The 12,423-nt window shown below is 43.4% G+C and overlaps 1 protein-coding gene across 2 annotated transcripts in view; it reads left to right on the top strand.

The window, feature by feature from the left end:
* Window positions 1-12,423, top strand: part of LOC139389699 (growth hormone receptor-like) — an 88,250-nt gene that overhangs the window by 63,742 nt on the left and 12,085 nt on the right. For both annotated transcript variants that reach the window (XM_071136593.1, XM_071136592.1), the window contains 4 exons: window positions 535-713; window positions 1,109-1,262; window positions 1,700-1,790; window positions 2,023-2,092. In XM_071136593.1, coding sequence (XP_070992694.1) covers window positions 535-713; window positions 1,109-1,262; window positions 1,700-1,790; window positions 2,023-2,092 — 494 coding nt within the window. The remainder of the gene's footprint in view (window positions 1-534; window positions 714-1,108; window positions 1,263-1,699; window positions 1,791-2,022; window positions 2,093-12,423) is intronic.

Here is a 12,423-nt window from a genome sequence, read left to right as displayed (position 1 = left end):
GTTAAAACATTTTATTGTTGGACAGAAAATACATCAGGAAAAAAATCGCCAGGAAATCAGGTCAAAGTGATGTAAGAAATCTGTTCCCAAGTCTTCCCATAGAGACACGTGTGAACGTATCCCAATGTAATCAAGGTATGAAATTATTATATTTAGTCAAATACTGTATCTGTTTGGGCTTATTGCGGTCCATTTGCAGTGTACAAGTTATTTATAATTATGTTCTGGCCCCTCAACCCTCCGCTCAAGAAACAATCTGCCGGCGGCTGAATGTAGTTGGGGACCCCTGGCCTATAGACTAGCAGCGGAATGTGAGATTTTGGTCCTGGGAGCCACAAGGGGTACAGGCTTTGTCCCAGTCCAGCTCAAAAACACATGATTAAACCAATTGAGGTTTATGTTGAAGACAATTCTAAATTGGTTGACTTGTCTCATCAGTGCATAATGCATATGGAGAAGGAAACCACTTTACACTATTGGTCATTTATTGGCCAGTCATTCATATACTGACCTATGCCCTTTCGTCCCTGCCAGTGCACCCTGACCCGCCAGTGGCTCTGAATTGGACGCTGCTGAATATCAGCCGGTCGGGCCTGAACTACGACATCATGGCGAGCTGGGAACCCCCGCCCTCGGCCGACGTATCCGTTGGATGGTTGACACTGGTGTATGAAGTCCAGTACAGGAGAAGGAACAGCTCACACTGGAAAGTGGTGAGTCACAGGGACACACACACACACACCCTGACGGCCTATTACCCAGCTGACTCTGTAGCTTTGATGGGGCCGTAGCGGAAGCCAGAGCTAGGCCTTCTGGGAAAACAGGGTCTTGATGAGGGGCAGGGGTCAGAGGAGTTAGAGGGCAAGGCCAGGGAAGGTCACTGACAGATCAACCTCTCATAGACACAAACAAGTGGAGAGATTCTGTTGTTGACTGCCTCAATCGGCGACAGTACCAAGTTTGTTTGTGGCACAGAAGACTGTATATAGAAACACATTTACTCTGAGACATAATCACTTTTTATTTGGACTTTTCATAGCTTTACATCATATTCCTCTCTTACAAATGTTTTTTCCCATGTCTCCCCCTTCCCCCGTCTCTCTCTCAGTTGGAGCATGAGTTTGGCATCCAGCAGTCTATCTACGGCCTTCAGACAGGAGAGGCGTACGAGGTGCGTGTGCACTGTGCAATGAGGGCCTTCAATAACTTTGGGGAGTTCAGTGATGTCATCTTTGTCCACGTGCCAGAGATTCCCAATAAAGGTGAGAGGTTGGGGTCAGGTGGGGTCGGGCAGGGCAGGTTGGGGCCAGGCAGGGTGTGGTAGAGCGGGGTCTGGGTGGAGTCAGACAGAGTGGCTCATGTTGAGGCAGAGGGAAGAGGAGGGGCGGTGTTGTTTACACTATTAAATGTAGTTTTACAGAGACAGTGCACATTAATCAACATTACTGTAAAAGTGCCCATTTTAGCCAGATTTTTCAACTGCCGTCCCTGGGAACAAACATGGCAGCCATCTTGTGCAAGGATAAGATAGTATCACTGCATAATGACAATGGTTAAATAAGTGTTCTTCATTATAAGATATGTTGGTGGTGATGATGATGATGATGATAATGATGGTCCGTGATGATGATGATGGTCCATGATGATGATGATGGCTGTGATGAAGATGATGATGATTAAGTTGATGATCTTGTTCTAGAGTCAACGTTCCCTGTGACTCTGGTCCTGATCTTCGGGGCTGTGGGCGTGGCCATTCTCCTCATGCTCATCATCTTCTCTCAGCAGCAGAGGTGAGGACACACACACACACACAGGCATGCGCACACACACACACACACAGGCATGCACGCACACGCACACACAGGCATGCGCACACACACACACACACACACACACACATAGGCATGTGCACACACACACACACACACACACACACACACACACACACACACACACACACACACACACACACACACACACAGTCATCTTCATCTCATCTCTTCCTCTTACTCTTCCTCTCAGATTGATGGTGATTCTGCTGCCTCCTGTCCCTGCACCCAAAATCAAAGGGATAGATCCAGCACTACTTAAGGTAAGACAACAAACACTGCGTGTGTGCGTGCGTTTGTCTTTTGAGTAGGTGTGATCAACTATTTAGGATGTAAAAACAAGTATGAATTGTTATGGCTCAAGAGTGCATTACAGATTATTATACTCAACAAAAATATACATGCAACAATTTCAAAGATTTTACCTAGTTAGAGTTCATATAAGGAAATCAGTCAATTTAAATACATTTATTAGGCCCTAATCTATGGATTTCAAATGACAGGGAATACAGATATGCATCTGTTGGTCACAGATACCTATAAAAAGGTAGGGGTGTGGATTAGAAAACCAGTCAGTACCTGGTGTGACCACCATTTGCCTCATGCAGTGCGACACATCTCCTTCACATAGAGTTGATCAGGCTGTTGATTGTGGCCTGCGGAATGTTGTCCCACTCCTCTTCAATGGCTATGCAAAGTTGCTGATATTGGCGGGAACTGGAACACGCTGTCGTACACGTCAATCCAGAGCATCCCAGACGTTCTCAATGGGTGACATGTCTGGTGAGTATGCAGGCCATGGAAGAACTGGGACATTTTCAGCTTCCAAGAATTGTGTTCAGATCCTTGCGACATGAGGCCATGAATAATCATGCTGAAACATGAGGTGATGGCGGCAGATGAATGGTACGACAATGGGCCTCAGGATCTTGTCACGGTATCTCTCTGGATTTAAATTGCCATCAATTAAGTGTAATTGTGTTTGTTTCCGTAGTTTATGCCTGCCCATACCATAACCCCACCACTATCCCGCAGGTTAAAAAGCCAGATGTGGGGGTCCTGGTCTGGCGTGATTACACGTGGACTGTTTGGTGGAGGAGGCTGTTTTTAATGATTCAGGCTTTCCTTTAGTTCCAGTGAAGGGAAACATTTACTCTACAGCATACAATGACATTCTAGACGATTCTGTGCTTCCAACTTTGTGGCAACAGATTGGGGAAGGTCATATCCTGTTGCAGCATGACAATGCCCCCGTGCAAAGCAAGATCCATACAGAAATGGTTTGTCGTTCGGTGTGGAAGAACTTGACTGGCTTGCACAGAGCCCTGACCACAACCCCATCAAACACCTTTGGGATGAATTGGAATGCCGAATATGAGCCAAGCCTAATTGCCCAACATCAGTGCCCGACCTCACTAATGCTCTTGTGGCTAAAAGCAAGCAAGTCCCCGCAGCAATGTTTCAACATTTAGTGGAAAGCCTTCCCAGAAGAGTGGAGGCTATAACAGGAAAGGGGGGACCAACTCCATATTATTGCCCATGATTTTGGAATGAGATTTTCGAAGAGCAGGTGTCCACATAATTTTGGTCATGTAGCGTATCATAAGCTATATGTGCAAGTACATATGATGAAAACACATAATCCACATTGATGTTAATTCAAAAGATGGTTTGAGTAGGAAGTTGAACAATGACATACTATAAGAGATGACTTGTTGTGTTTTTATTATTACTTTCATATTAGTTCTCTATTTTCTCTCTCTCTCAATTGTTGGGAAGGGCCCGTAAATAAGCATTTCACTGTTAGTCTACACCTGTTCTTTACGAAGCATGTAACCAACAAGATTTTATTTTATATGCTCTAAAGATACGAGCTAAGGGGAGGAGGATGTATGGTTGTGACCAGGTGTGACCAGGTGTCATTGTGTTGGTGTGCTGATGAAATGGGATGTGGGCTGCTGTTGATGAGGAACATGTACTTTTCAAACAACCCCACCACTTGTACAGTAGCTCAAGTAAACCACTCAGTGTCCCTATGAAGAGGAAACCACTCTGTGTCCCTATGAAGAGGAAACCACTCAGTGTCCCTATGAAGAGGAAACCACTCAGTGGCCCTATGAAGAGGAAACCACTCAGTGTCCCTATGAAGAGGAAACCACTCAGTGTCCATATGAAGAGGAAACCACTGTGTCCCTATGAAGAGGAAACCACTCAGTGTCCCTATGAAGAGGAAACCACTCAGTGTCCCTATAAAGAGGAAACCACTCAGTGTCCCTATGAAGAGGAAACCACTCAGTGTCCCTATGAAGAGGAAACCACTCAGTGGCCCTATAAAGAGGAAACCACTCAGTGTCCCTATGAAGAGGAAACCACTCTGTGTCCATATGAAGAGGAAACCACTCAGTGTCCCTATGAAGAGGAAACCACTCAGTGTCCCTATGAAGAGGAAACCACTCAGTGTCCCTATAAAGAGGAAACCACTCAGTGTCCCTATGAAGAGGAAACCACTTAGTGTCCATATGAAGAGGAAACCACTGTGTCCCTATGAAGAGGAAACCACTCAGTGTCCCTATGAAGAGGAAACCACTCAGTGTCCATATGAAGAGGAAACCACTGTGTCCCTATGAATAGGAAACCACTCAGTGTCCCTATGAAGAGGAAACCACTCAGTGTCCCTATAAAGAGGAAACCACTCAGTGTCCCTATGAAGAGGAAACCACTCAGTGTCCCTATGAAGAGGAAACCACTCAGTGGCCCTATAAAGAGGAAACCACTCAGTGGCCCTATAAAGAGGAAACCATTCAGTGTCCCTATGAAGAGGAAACCACTCTGTGTCCATATGAAGAGGAAACCACTCAGTGTCCCTATGAAGAGGAAACCACTCAGTGTCCCTATAAAGAGGAAACCACTCAGTGTCCCTATGAAGAGGAAACCACTTAGTGTCCATATGAAGAGGAAACCACTGTGTCCCTATGAAGAGGAAACCACTCAGTGTCCCTATGAAGAGGAAACCACTCAGTGTCCCTATGAAGAGGAAACCACTCAGTGGCCCTATGAAGAGGAAACCACTTAGTGTCCATATGAAGAGGAAACCACTCAGTGTCCCTATGAAGAGGAAACCACTCAGTGTCCCTATGAAGAGGAAACCACTCAGTGTCCCTATGAAGAGGAAACCACTGTGTCCCTATGAAGAGGAATAAAACACAGTAATATGATAGGACTGGAAATTACCAGGGCACGCACATAGAAATAGAATCTAAATTATTGATATTATTATAATAATAGGCTTTGTGGGTACACATGAGGGCTTGGCAATGAAACGCAAAGACCATCAATTTTGTCCTTGGAAATGCCTGGAGTTTTTTTATAGCCAATTTATAAACTCTCTGCTCCACTATACTTTTCAGTGGTCAGAGTTCAAGATGCTCTTATACTATTTTAAGGACTGGATCTTAGGACAACAGCATATACGGTACAACATATTGTATACTTTAAAATTTAGAGACAATTGATAAGATAGGTAGGGTTGCACATTTTGGGGAATATTCAGGTGGGAATTAACGAAAATACATGCAAATTAATATTAATACCATTTAAATGTAGATGGTTTTTGCATTGGATATATTTACCATATCATATGGAGACGGAAACATAAACATTTTACCTTATCATAAGTAGACATCATTGCAAATGATTAAATCCTTCCAATAGAAAAATACATATATTTAGTTACAAATTGAACTTTAATTAAATTAGTTGACTCTAAACATGGGATGATTTCACTGAACAACAAAATAAAGAGAATATTGAATGATCCCCAATGATCCATCGCATTTCCCAAAAACGTTGTCAACATACATCTGTAAAATGATAGTCTAGAAACTAAAGCTTTGGTTGTCTTCCTCTCAGGCTTCCATGTCTTCTCCCTGGACCTCCTCAATGTCCACCTCTTGAACATCAGACTCTAAGGCCTCATCTTCACTGTCACTTTCCAACCTTGTTGAGGAAGGCTCGTTGTCAGGCTCAAAAAGGCAAACATTTGCCCGGACGGCTACCAAATGTTCAATCCTTGTATTGGTCAGCCTGTTGTGTGCTTTGGTGTGTGTGTTCCCAAACAAGGACCAGTTGCGCTCTGAGATGGCTGATGTTATTGGAATTTGGAGGATGATAGAGACAACAGGGGAAAGAGCCTCAGATCCACAAAGTCCCTACCAGGTGGCTGATGAGGTATGTTGGCACGACTGCCATATTGCATCTCCATCCCAAAGCCCTTGCTTGGAAGTGTACTTTGCCAGACTGCCAAGAACCTTGCCCTCACCCAGGACAAGGTGGCGAGACGTGGTAGTGATGACACCATTGGCCTTGTTGATCTCTGCACCAGACAGGATGCTCTTAACAGCATACTTGGGGACCAACATGTACGCTGCAGCGTGTATGGACTTCAGGCAGAAGTCTTCATGCTTTTTGATGTATTTCAGAACTGCAGTTTCCTCTGCTTGGAGCAACAGTGAAATGGGCAGGGCAGTACATATTTATTCCCTTACATCTGCAAGCAGAGTCTGAACATCAGACCAGACAGGATGGCATTGTCTCCCTCAATCCGTGCAATGACAACTGCTACCGGTTTCAGGAGTTTCAGGCTGCTTACCACTCTCTCCCAAAATACATCATCCAGGAGGATCCTCTTGATGGGGCTGTCCATATCGGCAGACTGTGATATGGCCATTTCTTGGAGAGATTCCTTCCCCACCAGGAGACTGTCAAACATGACAACACCACCCCAACGGGTGTTGCTGAGCAGCTTCAATGTGGTGCTCTTATGCTCACCAGCACCAAGTGAATCTGCTACCTCACCAGCAACCTGGTGAGGTAGGTTGCTGCTGTAACTTGATGACCCTTCACATACCTAACCATTTCCTTGGCTCTCTTGTAGAGTGTATCCATTATTTTCAGTGCCATGATGTCCTTGAGGAGCAGATTCAATGCATGAGCAGTACAGCCAATGGGTGTGATGTGAGGGTAGAACAAGCAGCCTTGTTTGGTCTACCCATGTTTGCAGCATTGTCTGTCACCAGTGCAAATACCTCCTGTGGTACAAGGTCATTAATGACTGCCTTCAGCTCATTTGCAATGTAGAGACCGTTATGTCTGTGGTCCCTTGTGTCTGTGCTCTTGTAGAATACTGGTTGAGGGGTGGAGATGATGTAGTTAATTATTCCTTGCCCACGAACATTCAACCACCCATCAAAGATGATTGCAATACAGTCTGCTTTCTCTATGATTTGCTTGACCTTCACTTAAACTCTGTTGAAATCTGCATCCAGCAAATTAGTAGATAAAGCATGTCTGGTTGGAGGGGTGCGTGCTGGGCGAAGAACATTCAGAAATCTCTCCCAATACACATTGACTGTGAGCATCAGAGGTGAACCAGTTGCATACACAGCTCGAGCGATACATTCATCACTATTTATCTGACGATGTTCCTCCATTGAGTCAAAAAAAACTATTGATTCCAGGAGGACCATGAGCTGTTGCTATCGATAAGGTGTCTGATTAATAATTTTCACCTCAAATGGAAGTAGAGGGACTTTTGTCAGAGGTTGCTTGTTGTGAGCGCTGAGGGAACTTTATGCACTTGGCCAGATGATTCTGCATCTGTGTTGCATTCTTCACATATGATTTGGCACAATATTTGCAAATATACACAGCTTTTCCTTCTACATTTTCTGCAGTTTAATGTCTCCACACATCAGATAGTGCCTGTGGCATTTTCCTATAAAGATGTATTTTCTAAACCAATACAATTCCTTGTACAGATAAATAGTTAAGCAGTTAGATTAAACAACTGCTTTGTAAGATACGTATTTTAAAATGAAACATGTATGGAAACAGGTGAATTACACTCCTCGGTTAGCAGGCTCAAGCAAGCTAAAACCCACATGGTAGCAAAAAATAACTAGCAGAAATTGTTAACAAGTTAAAAATGATTTAAACACACTGCTGTAGGCTACTATTTACTAGTTAACAAATAATAATGTATGTCATAAAATATATTCACCCCACCCAGTATTGTAATCAAAACTTACCAGAAAGCGTGCAGTCCTTCGGTCAGACAGTGTAGTAGTGTGGGCTCAATAACATCTCAGTGTGCAACATCTTAAGAATCAGCTGTACATGTGATGGAAGAGTGCACTGTGCTTGCAGAGGGTTGCAATTCCATTGAATTGGGGATAGTTTAACCAAAATATGCCAAAAGACCTAAATTTGACTTATGTGTATCCCACTAAAAAAGGTTCACTGTTATAAGCACATTTTTTTGATGAATTTAAGCAAAATTCCCTGGCTTATCTTCCCATGGAAAATTTCCTGAAATTTCCTGGAAAGTTTCTGACCCTTTGCTACCCTAATGGAGAGTGATAATGCCAGCATATGAGGAAGTTGAATGTTTCAGAGGGGAAAATTGTCTTCAATACACAGTACTGCTGTATACAAAATAGAAATGGGTCCTTACACACTCAACATGTTGCACAGTATCCCTGTCATACACGTTACACTTCTCATAGCCACATACATTCACATACATCATTATGTATTTATTTGACTTGTTTTGCCTAGAGCCAGAATTGCAATTGAAACATTACTTAAAATACGTATTCTCTTATTTTTTTGTGTACCTGCTTAAAACACAAATACACAGTTGAAGTCGGAAGTTTACATACACTTAGGTTGGAGTCATTAAAATTTATTTTTTTGTATACCTGCTTAAAACACAAATACACAGTTGAAGTCGGAAGTTTACATACACTTAGGTTGGAGTCATTAAAATTTGTTTTTCAACCACTCCACAAATTTATTGTTAAGAAACTATAGTTTTGGCAAGTTGGTTAGGACATCTACTTTGTGCATGACACAAGTAAATCTTTCAAACAATTGTTTACAGACAGATTATTTACACTTATAATTCACTGTACCACAATTCCAGTGGGTCAGAAGTTTACATACACTAAGTTGACTGTGCCTTTAAACAGCTGAAAATGTTGTCATGGCTTTAGAAGCTTCTGATAGGCTAATTGACATCATTTGAGTCAATTGGAGGTGTATCTGTGGATGTATTTCAGGCATACCTTCAAACTCAGTGCCTCTTTGCTTGACATTATGGGAAAATGAAAAGAAAATAGCCAAGACCTCAGAAAAACAATTGTAGACCTCCACAAGTCTGGTTCCTCCTTGGGAGCAATTTCCAAACGCCTGAAGGTACCACGTTCATCTGTACAAACAATAGTACGCAAGTATAAACACCATGGGACCACGCAGCCATCATACCGCTCAGGAAGGAGACGTGTCCTGACTCCTAGAGATGAACGTACTTTGATGCAAAAAGTGGAAATCAATCCCAGAACAACAGCAAAGGACCTTGTGATGATGCTGGAGGAAACAGGCCCAAAAGTATCAATATCCACAGTAAAATGAGTCCTATATCGACATAACCTGAAAGGCTGCTCAGCAAGGAAGAAGCCACTGCTCCAAAACTGCCATAAAAAAAAGTCAGACTATGGTTTACAACTGCACATGGGGACAAAGGTCATACTTTTTGGAGAAATGTCCTCTGGTCTGATGAAACAAAAATAGAACTGTTTGGCCATAATGACCATCGTTATGTTTGGAGGAAAAAGGGGGAAGCTTGCAAGCCGAAGAACACCATCCCAACCGTGAAGCATGGGGGTGGCAGCATCATGTTGTGGGGTGCTTTGCTGCAGGAGGAACTTGTGCACATCACAAAATAGTTGGCATCAAGAGGAAGGAAAATGATGTGGATATATTGAAGCAACATCTCAAGACATCAGTCAGGAAGTTAAAGCTTGGTCGCAAATCGGTCTTCCAAATGGACAACTTCCAAAGTTGTGGCAAAATGGCTTAAGGACAACAAAGTCAAGGTATTGGAGTGGCCGTCACAAAGCCCTGACCTCAATCCTATAAAAAGTTTGTGGGCAGAACTGAAAAAGTGTGTGCAAGGAGGCCTACAAACCTGATTCAGTTACACCAGCTCTGTCAGGAGGAATGGGCCAAAATGCACCCTACTTATTGTGGGAAACTTGTGGAAGGCTACCCGGAACGTTTTTCCCAAGTTAAACAATTTGAAGGCAATGCTACCAAATACTAATTGAGTGTATGTAAACTTCTGACCCACTGTGAATGTGATATATGAATCATTCTCTCTACTGATATTCTGACATTTCACATTCTTAAAATAAGTGGTGATCCTAACTGACCTAAAACAGGGAATTTTTGCTAGGATTAAATGTCAGGAATTGTGAATTGTTTACATACTCCTTGGCTTTGGTGTATTTAAACTTCTGACATTATCTCCCTCTCTCTCACTCACTGCTTCACTCTCCCTACCTCGCTCCCTCTAACACATACATACACTCACTGTCCCTCTTTCTCTGTCTCTCACACCCACACTCACTCTCCCTTTCTTTTGTCTCAAACCTATTCTCTCTCTCTCTCTCTCTGCATGCTGGGAGTGTTTGGTGCATGCTGGGAAATGAATGAGCGAAAGAGTGCGTGTGTTGTGTAGAGTTAGATATTCAGAACTTTCTTTCGGTTTTCTCTTTCTTGGTGCCATTTTTTGTTTTCTTCTGTGCATGATTAAGGTTATTATTTTTTATTTTTGTTGTGGTATAATTAAGTATTTAGTTTTTCGCATCGAAATTACCCTGAGTTTGGCGGGGATGTTACTGAAGCTACTGTCACTGTGGAGGAGTTTCTGGTCGACGTAGGAGAGAAAAGAAGAGCGTCTTGTTGATCGTATGGTTGAGCATGGTGTACTTCTTAAAGAAGAGCGTCTTGTTGATCGGATGGTTGAGCATGGTGTACTTCTTAAAGAAGAGCGTCTGGTTGATCAGATGGTTGAGCATGGTGTACTTCTTAAAGAAGAGCGTCTTGTTGATCGTATGGTTGAGCATGGTGTACTTCTTAAAGAAGAGCGGCTTGTTGATCGTATGGTTGAGCATGGTGTACTTCTTAAAGAAGAGCGTCTTGTTGATCGTATGGTTGATCATGGTGTACTTCTTAAAGAAGAGCGTCTTGTTCATCGTATGGTTGAGCATGGTGTACTTCTTAAAGAAGAGCGTCTGGTTGATCAGATGGTTGAGCATGGTGTACTTCTTAAAGAAGAGCGTCTGGTTGATCGTATGGTTGAGCATGGTGTACTTCTTAAAGAAGAGCGGCTTGTTGATCGTATGGTTGAGCATGGTGTACTTCTTAAAGAAGAGCGTCTTGTTGATCGTATGGTTGATCATGGTGTACTTCTTAAAGAAGAGCGTCTTGTTGATCGTATGGTTGATCATGGTGTACTTCTTAAAGAAGAGCGTCTGGTTGATCAGATGGTTGAGCATGGTGTACTTCTTAAAGAAGAGTGTCTGGTTGATCGTATGGTTGAGCATGGTGTACTTCTTAAAGAAGAGCGTCTGGTTGATCGTATGGTTGAGCATGGTGTACTTCTTAAAGAAGAGCGTCTGGTTGATCGGATGGTTGAGCATGGTGTACTTCTTAAAGGAATGTTTATTCAAGTTACGTCGCTTTTTTCTCCGTCAACAAGGGTAACGATTTCAAATGTACCGCAGTTTACTCCAAATGAGCTATTGGAGCGCGAGTTATTGCGCCGTTGGGTTGAAACAGGTTATGTCGTTTCGGCAACAGGTGTTTATGTTTTTGGACTCACCGGAGCAGACTTTAGAGTTATCGTTTAAAATCAAGTATGACAATAGAATGTATATGGCTTATGCTAGTACAGGTAGTCAACGGTGTTTTGAGTGTGGGGATGTTGGTCATAAGCGACATGCTTGCCCGAAAAGGGAGAAGGCAGAGGGAGGGGCGCAGGTGGTCATCGTAACGCCTGGGCCCACTGATGTAGGGAGAGGTGGACCGACATTGGTTGAGCAGCCACAAGTACCTGTTGCTGAGGAACAAGTTGTCTGTGTTGAGGGCACGGAGTTGCAACTTGTATTAGAGGGAAATTATGTATTAGAGGGAAGTTATGCAGCAGAAAAATATTGTTGTAGAAAGTAAGGATGGATCTGAAGAGCCAGTTCCTCAGACTGGTGAGGAGGTGCCCAGTACGAGTGCTGGTGTACAGGAGGGCGTTCATGTGGAGCTAATCTCCCAGGAAGTGGAGGAGATGCCCACTATGAGTAATGGGGTACAGGAGGGGGTTCATGTGGAACTAGGCTCCCAGGTAGGGGTGGAGATGCCCACTATGAGTAATGGGGTACTGGAGGGGTTCATGTGGAGCTAGGCTCCCAGGTAGTGGAGGAGATGCCCACTACGAGTAATGGGGTTCAGGTGGGGCTAGTCTCCCAGGTAGTGGAGGAGATGCCTGGTACGAGTGATGAGGTGCAAGTGTGGAGTGTTGAAAGGGATGTGGTAGAGGGGAGTCAGGGGTCTGTAGCCTCAGCTGAGGAGGATCAGGAGAAGGATATGGATATCTCTTTTGATATGATAACAGCTCAATTTATGATCTAGAGGTGGTAAATGGGTTTCTGGATCAGACTTTTTGGAAATCTGTCAAATTGGCAGATTATTTTGATGTTGA

The sequence above is a fragment of the Oncorhynchus clarkii genome, chromosome 30, assembly GCF_045791955.1.
Source record: "Oncorhynchus clarkii lewisi isolate Uvic-CL-2024 chromosome 30, UVic_Ocla_1.0, whole genome shotgun sequence".
Classification (NCBI taxonomy): domain Eukaryota; kingdom Metazoa; phylum Chordata; class Actinopteri; order Salmoniformes; family Salmonidae; genus Oncorhynchus; species Oncorhynchus clarkii.
Note: the sequence above shows the minus strand (reverse complement) of the source record. Positions and strands in the feature narration are given on the sequence as shown.